This window comes from Bufo bufo, chromosome 1 (assembly GCF_905171765.1).
Source record: "Bufo bufo chromosome 1, aBufBuf1.1, whole genome shotgun sequence".
In the NCBI taxonomy this organism is placed as follows: domain Eukaryota; kingdom Metazoa; phylum Chordata; class Amphibia; order Anura; family Bufonidae; genus Bufo; species Bufo bufo.
This window is the reverse complement of record NC_053389.1, coordinates 525,327,354-525,342,371: the sequence shown is the minus strand read 5'-3', so window position 1 is coordinate 525,342,371 and position 15,018 is coordinate 525,327,354. Positions and strand designations below refer to the sequence as shown.

The 15,018-nt window shown below is 46.7% G+C and overlaps 1 protein-coding gene across 6 annotated transcripts in view; it reads left to right on the top strand.

The window, feature by feature from the left end:
* The first annotated feature begins 11,758 nt into the window (after positions 1-11,758).
* The window catches only part of CADPS2 (calcium dependent secretion activator 2), a 786,809-nt gene continuing 783,549 nt past the window's right edge, over positions 11,759-15,018 (top strand). For all 6 annotated transcript variants that reach the window (XM_040411689.1, XM_040411674.1, XM_040411680.1 and 3 more), the window contains exon 1: positions 11,759-12,178. In XM_040411689.1, the coding sequence (XP_040267623.1) occupies positions 11,855-12,178 (324 nt within the window). In that variant the 5' untranslated portion in view covers positions 11,759-11,854. The remainder of the gene's footprint in view (positions 12,179-15,018) is intronic.

The following is a 15,018-nucleotide window of genomic DNA, read 5'->3' as shown; positions in this document are numbered from 1 at the left end:
CCCCCCCCACCACCACCACACATTAGTGCCTCTCTGTACCAGTACCCCTCTGCACATCAGACCCCCCATCACACACATATATATTAGTTCCTCTATGTACCAGTACCCCCCCCCCCCCCCACCACCGCACATTCGTTCCTCTCTGAACCAGTACCCCCCTGCACATCAGACCCCCCCCTCATCACACACACACACACATTAATTCCTCTCTGTACCAGTACCCCCCTGGCAGGGGGGTACTGGTACAGAGAGGAATTAATGTGTGTGTGTGTGATGAGTGGGGGGGGGGGTCTGATGTGCAGGGGGGTACTGGTACAGAGATGAACGAATGTGCGGTGGTGGGGGGGGGTACTGTACTGGTACATAGAGGAACTAATATATATGTGTGTGATGGGGGGGTCTGATGTGCAGGGGCCCCCTGCACATCAGACCCCCCCATCACACACATATATATATTAGTTCCTCTATGTACCCCCCCACCACCGCACATTCGTTCCTCTCTGAACCAGTACCCCCCTGCACATCAGACCCCCCCCTCATCACACACACACACACATTAATTCAGTATTGGGGGGGGGAGCACCGGCGCCTAATAGAGTACTGGCACCTCTTTTGGCCCACTTAAAGCACTGGGGGAATGTAACACCCCAGATGTGTGTTACAAAACTCTTTTACCCCGCTACAACCTGTTAAGAGCATTTACATTGTAATCTAATGTAATTTTACATACATCTTCACAAATGTGCATTAAAAGCCTTGTTAAATGTACATTGCTGTAATTTCCATGTTCACCAGCAGGTGGCAGCAATGTGTTAGCAGGGACTTAAGTCAGTTTAGTGTTTTTAGACTGGAATAGTTCATTCTAGTTTAGCTCCCCCCTCTGTGAGCAGAAGTGGGCTACGCCCATACCCTACCTCATGGGGAGGAAAGGAAGTTAGAGTCAGTGTGCCAGCCACCCCTGCTAGGGAAAGGCTGTGCGTCTAGGAGCTCCCAGATATAGGGATCCAGAGCCAGGATCTTGTCTTGGCTGAGACATTGATCATCATCCCCAGCCTGAGCCTTGCAGCCTCAGCTGGAAGAAGCAAGCAGAAAGTTACAGACAACTCCAGTTCCAGGAAGAAACATACCCTGTGAAGATAGCTGTGAGTACCAATCAGAGACCCAGGAGAAGCCATATGCCTCCTCAGCTAGTCAGTCCCCAGACAGCAGAAGATAGAAAGCGCAGAAGCCAAATTCCTGCCACATTTTAGAGCTACAAAGCAGACGTCCTTTCCTGCAAAGCTCCAGGTACTTGATAGAGCAGAAGATAAATTCCTGCCACACATTGCCAATACCTGCTGGGACAAAAGACTAATGCTGTATCTTGCTTGGATGAAAGCTACAACCAGTAAAGACAAGTTTGAACTTTATTCAAGGTCTGGATCTCAAATACTGCTGCAAATTCCTCTATTACTCCTACTAGCACCACACTCATTTTATTGCAAGTGAGCCAGGATCCAGGAGTCCCGCCGTACCCATGTAGGAGACACCGTTGACACTATTATCACTACCATACAGAGACATTACACCACTCTGGCATTCCTAACCTGGAATGTGAGTTACAACATCCTTAACTCCTTAAGGACACAGCCTTATTTCACCTTAAGGACAAGGCCATTTTTTGCAAATCTGAACAATATCACTTTAAGTGGTGATAACTTTAAAACGCTTTGACTTATCCAGGCCATTCTGAGATAGTTTTTTCGTCACATATTGTACTTCATGACACTGGTAAAATTAAGTAAAAAAATGTAATTTTTATTTATGAAAAAATACAAAATGTACCAAAAATTTGTAAAAAATTGCAAATTTCCAAGCTTTAATTTCTCTACTTCTATAATACATAGTAATACCTCCAAAAATAGTTATTACTTTACATTCCCCATATGTCTACTTCATGTTTGGATCATTTTGGGAATGATATTTTATATTTTGTGGGATGTTACAAGGCTTAGAACTTTAGAAGCAAATCTTGAAATTTTTCAGACAATTTCAAAAACCCAATTTTTAGGGACCAGTTCAGGTCTGAAGTCACTATGTGAGGCTTACATAATAGAAACCACCTGAAAATGACCCCATTCTACAAACTACACCCCTCAAGGTATTCTAAACTGATTTTACAAACTTTGTTAACCCTTTAGGTGTTGCACAAGAGTTATTGGCAAATGGGGATGAAATTAGAGAATTTAAATTATTTGGCAAATTTTCAATTTTAACCCATTTTTTCCAGTAACAAATCAATGGTTAACAGCCAAACAAAATGTTATATTTATTGCCCGTTTCTGTAGTTTGCAGAAACACCCAATATGTGGCCGTAAACTACTGTACGGTCACACAGTAGGGCGTAGAGGGAAAGGTGTGCTGTATGGTTTTTGAAAGGCCGATTTTGCTGGACTGGTTTATTTACACCATGTCCCATTTGAAGCCCCCCTGATGCACCCCTAGAGTAGAAACTCCATAAAAGTGACACCATCTAAGAAACTACACTCCTCAAGGTATTCAAAACTGATTTTACAAACTTTGTTAACCCTTTAGGTGTTGCACAGGAGTTATTGGCAAATGGAGATGAAATTTGAGAATTTCAATTTTTTGGCATATTTTCCATTTTAATCCATTTTTTCCAGTAACAAATCAAGGGTTAACAGCCAAACAAAATGCTATATTTATTGCCCCGATTCTGTAGTTTGCAGAAACACCCCATATGTGGCCGTAAACTACTGTACGGGCAAACAGTAGGGCGTAGAGGGAAAGGTGCGCCGTATGGTTTTTGGAAGGCAGATTTTGCTGGACTGGTTTATTTACACCATGTCCTATTTGAAGCCCCCCTGATGCACTTCTAGAGTAGAAACTCCATAAAAGTGACCCCATTTTGGAAACTACGGGATAAGGTGGCAGTTTTGTTGGGACTATTTTTAGGATGCATATTATTTTTGGTTTATCTATATTACATTTTTGTGAGGTAAGGTTACCAGAAATAGAAATTCAGAAATTTCATCTCCATTTGCCAATAACTCTTGTGGAACATCTAAAGGGTTAACAACGTTTGTAAAATCAGTTTTGGATAACTTGAGGGGTGTAGTTTCTTAGAGGGCATATGACTTTTTGATCGCTTGCTATTACAATTTTTGTGATGTAAGGTGACAAAAAAATACCTTTTTTTGCACCGTTTTTTAATTTTTTTTAACCGTGTTCATCTGAGGGGTTATAGAGCAGATTCTTACGGACGCGGCGATACCTAATATGTCTACTTTTTATTTATTTATTTATTTATGTTTTACACTATATTATCTTTTTATAAAGAAAAAAAAAACATTTTAGTATCTCCATAGTCTAAGAGTCATTTTTTGTTTTGTTTTTAGCCGATTATCTCATGTAGGGGCTCATTTTTTACAGGATGAGAGGATGGTTTTATTGGCGCTATTTTGGGGGGCATATGACTTTTTGATCGCTTGCTATTACAATTTTTGTGATGTAAGGTGACAAAAAAAAAACTTTTTTTTGCACCTTTTTTTGTTTTTACCGTGTTCATCTGAGGGGTTAGGGGGGATATTTTTATAGAGCAGACAGATTCTTACGGACGCGGCGATACCTAATATGTCTACTTTTTATTTATTTATTTATGTTTTACACTATATTATCTTTTTATAAAGAAAAAAATATATTTTTAGTATCTCCATAGTCTGAGTCATTTTTTTTTTTTTTTTTAGCCGATTATCTTATGTAGGGGCTCATTTTTTGCGGGATGAGAGGACGGTTTCATTGGCTCTATTTTGGGGGGGCATATGACTTTTTTATCGCTTGCTATTACAATTTTTGTGATATAAGGTGACAAAAAAAATTTTTTTTTGCACCTTTTTTTTTACCGTGTTCATCTGAGGGGTTTGGGGGGGGGGGGTATTTTTATAGAGCAGATTATTACAGACGCGGCGATACCTAATAAGTCTACTTTTTTATTTATTTTAGTTTTACTAAATAATATATTTTTTTTAATTTTTTGTTTGTTTTAGTGTCTCAAGTCTGAGAACCAGTTTTTTATCCGATTGTCAGTGGCTAAATTGGGATATAAATTTAGTACTCCATGGAAGTGTGGTACTCCCTGAAGCAACCGTCAATGCAGAGGCCTGGATGATCGGGGCACGTGTCGCACTGAGTAGTGGTGTCCTTCCGTATCCCCCTCCTGCGACACACTCTGCACTTTTTTTGGGTCCGTCCCTTCTTTCCAGTATGGGGGACCACACCTGGAAAGTGTTGGCCAGGGACAATCCGGTCGCCTCCAGTTCCCGAGGTACTCCGGCCTGCTCTTTCCCGGTCCGAAAAGATCAGGGCCCTGAGGACTGCCTCATAGAACTGAAGGAATGTCCCTGTGTTGCCAGCACTCCGGGACAGCACAAGAGAGTTGTACAAGGCAATCTGCACCAAGTAGACCGCAACTTTTTTGTACCATGCCCGGGTTTTGAGCATGGCGTTATATGGCTTGAGGACTTGATCAGAGAGATCAACTCCTCCCATATACCGATTGTAGTCGACGATACAATCGGTTTTGAGGACCGTTGCCGCGGTACCTCGCACAGGGACAGGGGTGATGCCGTTACCATGAATTGTGGACAGTACAAGGACATCCCTCTTGTCCTTATATCTGACCAGCAATAGGTTTTCACTGGTAAGCGCACGGGTCTCACCCCTGGGGATAGCTACCTGGAGGGGGTGGGCAGGGAGGCCGTGTTGATTTTTGTGCACGGTCCCACAAGCGGACGTGGATCTGGCGGCGAGGTGATAACCTTTATCTAGCAGTGGGTGCATAAGGTCCCACACAAGTTTCCCGCTAACACCCAGAGTGGGGGGACATTCTGGGGGTTGAATACGGGAATCTCGCCCCTCGTACACACGAAACTTGTAAGTGTACCCTGAGGTACTCTCACAAAGTTTGTACAGCTTCACGCCATACCTCGCCCGCTTTGAGGGAACATACTGGCGGAAAATGAGTCTTCCCTTGAACGCAATGAGAGACTCATCAACCACGACCTCCCTTCCAAGTACATAGGCCTGTACAAATTTGGCCCCAAAGTGATCGATGACCGGCCTGATTTTGTACAGGCGGTCATAGGCAGGATCACCTTGGGGGGGACATGCTGCATTATCTGAATAATGCAGGCATTTCCGGATGGACTCAAACCGGGTATGTGTCATGGCCGTACTGTAAAGTGGGGTCTGGTAGAGGACGTCCCCACTCCAGTAATGCCTGACACTAGGTTTCTTAACTAGGCCCATGTGCAGCACGAGGCCCCAAAATATCCTCATCTCGGCTGCACTGACCGGGGTCCAGCCACCGGGCCTAGCCAAGAAGGAGCCCGGGTGTTGAGCAACAAACTGTTGGGCGTACAGGTTTGTTTGCTCCACCATTAGATTTACAAAGTGGTCACTGAAAAAAAGACTAAAAAAGTCATATTCAGTGAAGCCCACTGTGGAAATCTGGATTCCTGGTTGGCCTACAGGGCAGGGGGCTCCCACTGGCAGGGGGCTCCGGTGGATTTAAGTGGTGGGCCGGAAAACTAGTACGAGCCCCAGAGCTGCTCGTACTAGGGTAGGCCCCAGGGTCCCTAGCATGGTGGTCCCCTTGCTTCGCCTGGCGGCGTCTCCGCCGCCTTGGGGGCTCATCATTATTGCTAGATGATGGGGAGGACGCGGATGACAACAGGAAAGTGGGGTCATCCTCGTCCTCACTAGGACTCTCGGACTCAGAGGCAAGCTGGGCGTATGCTTCCTCGGCCGAGAACATCCGGCGGGCCATAGTGGAGTGTTTGTCTGCGTGTGTGTGTGTGCGTGCGTGTAAATCATTATTCAGTGTGCATGTGTGTGGGGGCACGGGTGTTCGCGTACTTATCCCTAAAACTAACATTAAAAAAAAGAATAACTAAAAAAAGGGGAAAAAATGAGAAATTAAAAAAAATGAAAAATGATCAGCGGTGGGGTGTGCGATGCACTAACAGTGGCCGGACGCTAAGAGTGCCGGCCACAGTCATCGTAGGCACAAAAAATAAAAAAAATAAAAAATGCCTGCGCCCCAAAAAAGTTGTAGGGGGAAGGGGGGGGGGCAGGGGGTTTAAGCGGCAGCACCCCTGGGGGGTCTAGAGTCACACAGCTGTGCTTTTTTTCCCCACTAACTTTTCCTTTTATATCCCTGCCTAGCCCAACCTTTCCCTAATTACCTGGCTGATCAGATGAGGGGTGCTGGGGCACAGATTGGGTGCTGGGGCACGGATGGGGTGATGCTGGCTGAGATCCGACACGTGCAGGCAGCTCCTCTCTCCTCTGCTCCCCGGACACAAAAGGAGGAGGAGAGGAGCGCTGCCAAGATTTGAACCTCCCGCCGCCCGCCCACCTACCAATCAGAGGCGATCCTGAGAGGTGATGTCACCATCACCTCTCAGGATTGCAGGATGGTAATATCACACCACCGATCACCATCCTGTTCCGGGTTATCGGGTCCTTAGAGACCCGAATAACCCGGAAATGCAGCAAACCGCAGGTCTGAATTGACCTGCGGTTTGCTGCGATCGCCTACACGGGGGGGTCACAGGACCCCCCCGGCGCATTGGCCCCAGCTGCCTGCTCAATGATTCGCGAAAACGAATATTGCCTATGCTGCTCATCACTATCATACAGTTAGCCCAAAGTCAAACGATTAGTTGGTACGGTGGATCCACACTCACTGCCCATATAATTCACCAAGCTAGACACAGAAGCAGGCCCAAAAAAAAAAAAAAGATGCAAATCTTTCTACTAATTTTATTCTGTAGGTTATACTCCTGGTTTTGGCTTACAAATGATGATATAAAACACTGATCAAATACTGACCTTGTGAAAGTGGCTTTCAAAGAATCAAACTAGCTGTAAAGATGCATCTCTGCCTTTTTTAATCTAAGTAATGATTTATACTATTCTGTATTGTACACAAAAAAAGAAAGAATTGAGAGCGATTTCAACATTCCATTTACATCTTCAATACAATAGAGAATAACTTTTATCATTCTGAGTAGCAGTTCTGTAGCTGTATACCATCCTTATAACATTTTAAAGTTAAGTTCTTTATTCTTTTAGAGATTAAATAGAAACGTGACCTTTTAAGGATCTTCTGTTTTTGGGTTTCATCTATTTTACTGTTAGGGTGCCTTCACACTTGACAGATTTTGTTGCAGAAATTTTGACAACTGAGAATCAGTTCCATTCACCTAAATGGATTGTTTAGGCGGCAAGCTCATGGATTTCTGCAAGTTTAATTCAGATGAATGGAAAGTGATTTTCAGTCACAGAAATGTCTGCAAACATCTGCTAGGTGTGAAGGCTCCCTTAAAGGCAAACAGCTGATTTGCCAGATGAATGGCCATCCATATAACACAAGACCGTTTCAAATCTGCCAGAATGGCTCTCCAGTCTGGCTCATAGAGGGGGTACCTCAGGATAGGTCTTCAATATAGGATCGGCCCAGTTCCTGAACACATGCTATGCCATTGCTATGTCACAGAGCGGGAGGGGTTAAGAGTTTTTATAGAGCAAGTTGTGTAAAACTTGAATGCAGGCCTATTAGTGCAACACGAGAATCATAAACCTTCTATAGGCAGCTGCAGATACATTATATCAAGAAAACTATTTTGTTGCGGTCGGCGGGCGGCCGCCGGTCGACTAACATCGCTGAAAGCGCACGGACTATTGGAAAGAGTGAGGAGGGGGCAGGGCCCGCGGCCGCTCTGAGCTCCGCTCTGCTGCCTGGCCTGCCTGTCTCTTTAAGAGAGCAGACAAGTGGCTGCTGGAGCGCGCCGCAGCTGCCGCACAGGCACGTCTTTGCTTTTGACGTTGCCAATGGGCTCCGCCCCCAGGGTCCCAGAAAGAAGGAGTGAGCCCGAGTGCCAGCCAGCAGCCACAGCAGACTCAGTCTCTGCCAGGGAAGGCCCACGACACAGCCTGAGCCAAGTTCCAACTGAAGTTACAGGTATTTGGTACAAAGATAACAACTGGATGGATCCCATCTGCCACTGGCCCATGATGGAGTGGGAGAAATGTGTATGTGTGTGTGTGTGGGGGGGGGGGGGGGGGGGGGGGGTGCTGTGCTGCTGCTGCGACTGGCCCATGGAGGGGAGAAATGTGCCATGGGGGAAGGGGCTCATAGAGGACAGGGGGACAGTGTGCTTTCCTGCTACCACATCAAGCCCCCCCCCCCCCCCCAGGGATTTTGGGGGCCATTAAGGGTTGGACTTTAACTCCTTGCTGCTGATGTTGAGTGTGCACATAGCCACCAATCATATTCCCCTCCCCCCCAGCACATCAGTTACCTTTAGGAGGGGGGGACATGATTGGTGGCTATGTGCACACTCCGCATCATCCAACCCCTAATGCCCCCCAAAATGACCAGTGGGGGGGGGGGGGGGGGTGGCATGACAGGCAGGAGGGGCGATGTGTATGCGGGCCCTTGCCCTGTACTCTCTCAGCTGTGCTCGCATACATATCGTGCCCTGTGTCCACTGTCCTGTGCCCACTCTGCTAAAGCCTGGCATAGCCCACAGGCAGACAGGCAAGAGCCGTGTGGTGATCATATTTATTGTATGTATGTGTGTCCGTCACTGTGTGTGTGTGACTGTCCATCCCTGTGTGTGTTTGTGTGACTGTCCGTCCCTGTGTGTGTGTGACTGTCCCTGTGTGTGTGTGACTGTCCCTGTGTGTGTGTTACTGTCCCTGTGTGTGTGTCCGTCCCTGTGTGTCTGTCCCTGTGTGTGTGCGTCTCTCTCCCTGTGTGTCACCATCACCATGCCCACAGTGTTCCTATGTCTTGACGCAGCTGCATCAGAACGTTCTGTGCGGGGCAAGAAGAAGAAGATGGAAGAGGAGGCAGCGCCAGCATGGAGTCCGTGCGATAGACACAGGGAGGCACACTAAGGATGAAGGTAACACTTCCACATGATCTACACTAGTGTTATCTGTGGTCTTACATAGGACTGCAGGTAACACTACCACATTATTCAGCACTAGTGTTATCTGTGGTTTTACATAGGACTGTAGGTAACACTACCACATTATCAGCTCTAGTGTTATCTGTGGTCTTACATAGGACTGCAGGTAACACTTCCACATGATCTACACTAGTGTTATCTGTGGTTTTACATAGGACTGTAGGTAACACTGCCACATTATCAGCACTAGTGTTATTTGTTACAAAGGTTTTTTTCCTCTTTGTGTATGTTTATGTGACCAGGGGAAGGGGGGGGCGCGCCACAAGGTTAGCTCGCACAGGGCGCCTGAACACCTAAGGCCGGCCCTGAGCTTCATTGCTTGATCCTCACACTTTCAGTGTAGATGTTTTGTGAGTGCAGAGGTCCCTGAACATTTCTAGATACTGAAGGGGGAGCTACAGCTGCTGGAACATGTGAAAGAACATCCTGGAACATATTACCTGAAATGTATAAGGATGGCTAACGCTTGGCTGTAATTCTAAATCATGTCTGTTTAAAAAGCTGCTAATTGACTTAGAGCATAGCCGCCATCCAACAGGTGGTGCTAGAGGTACACTTTTCTTTGCTTTTTAGGAAGTAGAACTAATTTGCATGTATTTTATCTAATTCTTGTAATGATGGTGCAGCAAATGTAACTTTCAGGTACTTAGATACTGATGGCGTCTCCTGAGGATAGGTCATCAATATCAGATTCGTTGGCATCCACTGATTAGCTGTTTGGAGCAGCCAAAACGATTCAATAGACGGAACCAGAACTCAGTTCTCTGTGTGGTGGCTGTACTGGGGCACTGTAACTGAGTTTCCATTCAAGTGACTGTGAGCTGAGCTAAAGAATGTCGTCACAGGAAACTACACAGTGGACAGAGCCTGCCATCAAGGCCGTAGCGAGTGGGAGCAGCCGGGGCAGTGCCCCGGGCGCGGGGAGGGGAGCGTCCGTTGGTCATTTCGGGGCGCACCGCCGGTTGCTTTATTTCAATGGTGAAGCAGGAAGACGTCCACTCCCTCCTTCACTGTTCCGCTAGTCTCTGGCGCTCTGGCAATGTGTGTCGGTTGTGCTGCTGCAGGGAGCGCAGGATGGATGTGGTGATCATCAGGGCAATGGGTATTTTTTATTTATTTTTTCCCAAGGAGCTGGAGAGGGCACCAGGGGCCAAAGGGGAGCACAAAGAGGACATAACTACAGTAAGGGGACATAGAGGTAGGCATTACTACTGTAAATGGAGCACAATAGTAGGCATAACTACTGTGAAGGAGCACAAAGATGGGCACAACTACTGTGAAGGGGCCACAAGGTGGGCATAACTACTGGGAAGGGGATCAAAGGTGGGCATAACTACTGGAAAGGGGAACCAAGGTGGGTATAACTACTGTGAAGGTGTAACAAGGTGGGCATAACGACTGTGAGAGGGCACAAAGGTGGGCATAACTACTGCAAAGGGATACAAAGTTGGAGTAACTTTTGTGAAGAGGTGAAAAGGTGGGCATAATTACTGTGAAGGGGCACCAGGGTGCACATGACTACTGTGAAGGGGCACCAAGGTGGGCATAACTACTGTGAAGGCACCACAAGGTAGGCATAACTACTGTGAAGGGGCACAAAGGTGGGCATAACTACTGTAAAGGGGCCACAAGGTGGGCCTAACTATTGTAAAGAGGCCACAAGGTGGGTATAACTACTGTGATAGGGCCACAAGGTGGGCATAACTACTGTGAAGGGGCACAAAGGTGGGCATAACTACTGTGTCGGTGTACAATGTGGATATTACTACTAGAGATGAGCAAATTTCATATTTTGAAATTCGTTCACGCTTGGTTTGGTGGTAAAAGCAGAATTGCATTATGGATTACGTTACCATGGACCATGACGCAATTCTATGATGGAATGCCTTTAGAGGCATTCCGTCATAATAGAAGTCTATGGCCTATATAACGGATCCGTCCCGTTTCCGTTATGCAGGGGAGTCCGCTCCTGCATAATGGAAACGGGACAGATCCGTTTGCAGCCCATAGACTTCTATTATGACGGAATGAATTACGGAATGCCTCTAAAGGCTTTCCGTTATGCATTCTGTCATAGAATTGCATTATGGTCCGTGGTAACTGAATCCATAACGCAATTCTGCTTTTACCAGTAAACGAATCGCAGATGAATTTCATAAGCGGAAATTCACTCATCCCTAATTACTACTGTGAGGGAGCATAATGTAAACATTAGTACTGTGAGGGAGCATAATGTAAACATTAGTACTGTGAGGGGGCAGAATGTAGGCATTAGTATTGTGGTAGCACTAAGGGGAAATGCCCTAGATTACCCTGTTATACAGATGGCTCGGTCTTACAGGCGCTGACAGGACCTTATGAGACATTTGCCCAGATGCTTGCGCTGACAGGACCTTATGAGACATTTGCCCAGATGCTTGCGCTGACAGGACCTTATGAGACATTTGCCCAAATGCTTGCGCTGACAGGACGTTAGGAGACATGTCCTCCTGTTTATACACAGGCAGAAGGTGAGGTTCCAGCCCTAGGGCTGCTGTGTGCAGTGTGTGGGCTCAGCCTGCCTCCTCCTCCAGCATAGCCTCTCATGCACACAGCCGCGCAACAAGTGCACCCGCAGCTCCCTCACTAAACTTGTGTGAGGACTGGAGAAGCCCACACGAGGCGGGAGCCCGAGCCACGACCACGCCCCCCATCCCTGTGGAAACAGTCTTCTGGAACTCAACGTGTCCGGAAAGGTGTGCGCTCCGGGGACAGCGCGGGCATCTCAAAGCGAAAGGGGAAGTAAGTGCGGAGGAGCTGTCGGCACCTGCAGGATGTTGGATCCGTCTTCCAGCGAGGAAGAGTCGGACGAGTTGCTGGAGGAGGAGAGGAGAGACGTGCTGGTGGTCTCTGCTCCTCACCGGACTGTGCATGCTGCCCCCCGAGATGCCAGAGACGCTGCTGCCCGCTCCACCCTGGCCAGACCTGCCAGCCCCAGCCCGTCCATCAGCAGTGAGGGCAGAGAAGAGCAGGAGCGGGCGCAGAGGGAGGAGAGGGAGCGCAGGAGCCGCTTGCAGCTCTATGTCTTCGTTATGAGGTGCATTGCTTACCCGTTCAATGCCAAGCAGCCCACGGACATGACCAGGAGGCAGCAGAAGGTGAGCCCCGTCTGGTGGAGGGCAGCTGGCATGTGCTGGGGATGGAGGAGCTGCTGTGTATAGCTATAGGACTATGGCTGAAGGGCACAGCATCTCCAGTATGCCCCACACCTTCTCATGCCATCCCATGACATGTGAGCTATTGCCATGTGGGGCACTTGTGGGTGCATGTGCTGGCAGCGGTGTATACCAGTGCAGCTGGAGTGGGTTTGCGGCACCGCAGTTCTGTTTGGGTGGATGGTACTTGTTGCCACATTGAGCTGTCATCCATGTATGCCCTTGAGAATAACGCACGCTTCTGATTCACCAGTACCATGCCACCTCTTCTCCTGACCCCTATGTAATGAAATTGGCGCAGGGTGAAGTAAAATACGCATACATACATTTCACGCTAGTGTCTTCACCCAAATATTGTGTGTTTCATGTATGCCGGTGTTCACACTGTTGACTGGCATAGACGGCTTTGCGGATTTTCGTGCAGAAAATCCAGCGCGTTTTACGGTACCCGCATAATGAGATTTGCCACGTTACGTATTCTGTACAGGCAGAAATTGACATGCCGTGTGGATTTTTAAAGCCACAGCATGTTGGTTATTTCTGCGATTCCACAATTTGCGTGTAGTGGTTTACACCATAGACTTTAAAGAGGTTGTTAAACAGAAAATCCGCACTGAAAACTGCATAAAAAACACAAAAATGCGCAATAGTGCATCGTGAGGTAGCCTGAGTGAGAATTCAGCAGATTGACCAGGCACTGAGGAGGCCAGCTGTCGGCTAAGGCCTCTTTCACACGACCGTTTTTTTTCCCCCCGTTTACGGGCCATTTTTTGCATTCCGTATACGAAACCATTCATTTCAATAGTTCCGCAAAAAAATGGAATGTACTCCGTATGCATTCCGTTTCCGTTTTTCCGTTCCGTTGAAAGATAGAAGATGTGCTATTATTGCTCGCAAATCATGTTCCGTGGTTCCATTCAAGTCAATGGGTCCGCAAAAAAACCGGAACACATACGGAAATACATCCGTATGTCTAACGTATCCGTTCAGTTTTTGCGGAACCATCTATTGAAAATTTTATGCCCAGCCCAATTTTTTCTATGAAATTACTGTATATGCCATACGGAAAAACGGAAACAAAAAACTGAACAACGGATCCGTGAAGAACAGACCACAAAACACTGAAAAAGCCATACGGTCGTGTGAAAGAGGCCTAAGAGGGGATTTATCTTTCATACACCAGTCTTCAGCTGAAATTCCTACATTTATTAAAAAGCGTGCACTTCTTAATAAAAATAGTTCACTTTGGAACTGGCCAGAAATTAGAATATGAAATTGCCTTTCTATAGTGGGCGTAGATTTGTGCCAAAATGTAGTTTCCCAACTTTAGGGTCCATTCACACGTCCGTTGTTTCTTTCCTGATTTGTTCCGTTTTTTTGCTGAACAGATCTGGACCAGTTCTGTACCCATTCATTTTCAATGGGTCCTGAAAAAAATCAGACATGGAGCTGTCCGATTTTTCTTTTTTTTTTCTTTTCAGGACCCATTGAAAATGAATGGGTACAGAACTGGTCCAGATCTGTTCTGCAAAAAACGGAACAGATCAGGAAAGAAACAATGGACGTGTTTAATAGTAATAAGAAGCTCACTTTCTCGCTGGCTGTGGCGCTCGCCAGTGAGAAGGAGATGCTCCCTGAGAACACGGCCGTCTCCTCTTCCCTGCATCAGTGGTTTGGATTTACATATCAGAACGTGGGGCACAGCGGGGGGGAACGGAGTGGTGCATACAAAACATATTAAGCGCTGTGACATGACTTCACTATGCCCTACACAACCCGCTAGTTATATGATAATGTCCGGACCGGTGAAAGGTCCTCTTTAAGGCCTCTTTCACGCAAGCAAGTTTTCCGTCCGGGTGCGATGTGTGAAGTGAACGCATAGCACCCGCACTGAATCCTGACCCATTCATTTCAATGGGTCTGTGTACATTAGTGTTTTTCACGCATAATCTCTCTTTTCAGAAAGAAATCGCAGCATGTTCTATATTGTGCGTTTTTCATGCGGAAGTGAATGGGGCTTCTGTGGAAAAACGGAAGGCATCCAGATGCAATGTATTTTTTACTGATGGTTGCTAGGAGATGTAGATTGTTATTCTTCAGGTTTTTGATCGTGTGTGTAAAAAAAAAAAAATCAATAAAAACTGATTGCATCCGTGCAGGAAAAACGCACACACTGAACGCAATCTCAGACAAAACTGATCGAACTTGCTGCAAAACCATCCGTTTTCTCCTGAAGAATCCTGACACAATCCGCTCTTGTTAAAAGGGCCTTAGGGAATGGCCCGGCAGCATTGCTCCCCACACACATTTGTGGTAAAATCTCGCTGGCTTGACCACACGGGGCCAATGGTGCAGTCAGGATGTATCCATAAAGTTTTAGACCATGTCCACTTTTCAAATTTTTAGCAATAATCAACTTATTATTATTTTTTTTACACAATTTACCAATTTTACAATTTGCTACATAATGTGATTCCTGTGTCACTTTGGCCTCATGCACATGGCCGTTGTTTTGGTCAGCACCCGGGCCGCCATTTTGGCGGCTCGGATACAGACCCATTCACTTTAGGGCTGCACGGGATATGGGAATTTTGTGCGATTGCGATTAGGGCCCTAAAAATTGCGATAACGATATGCGATGCGATATTTTAAGGGAATTGAGCTAGAGGTCTATTTGCTTGGATTTTCCCATATGAGCCGCTGATGCGGCTGGGTATGACATAGTTATGGGGGATCTGTGGAGGACGCACTGTTGTGGGGGATCTGTGGAGGACGCACTGTTG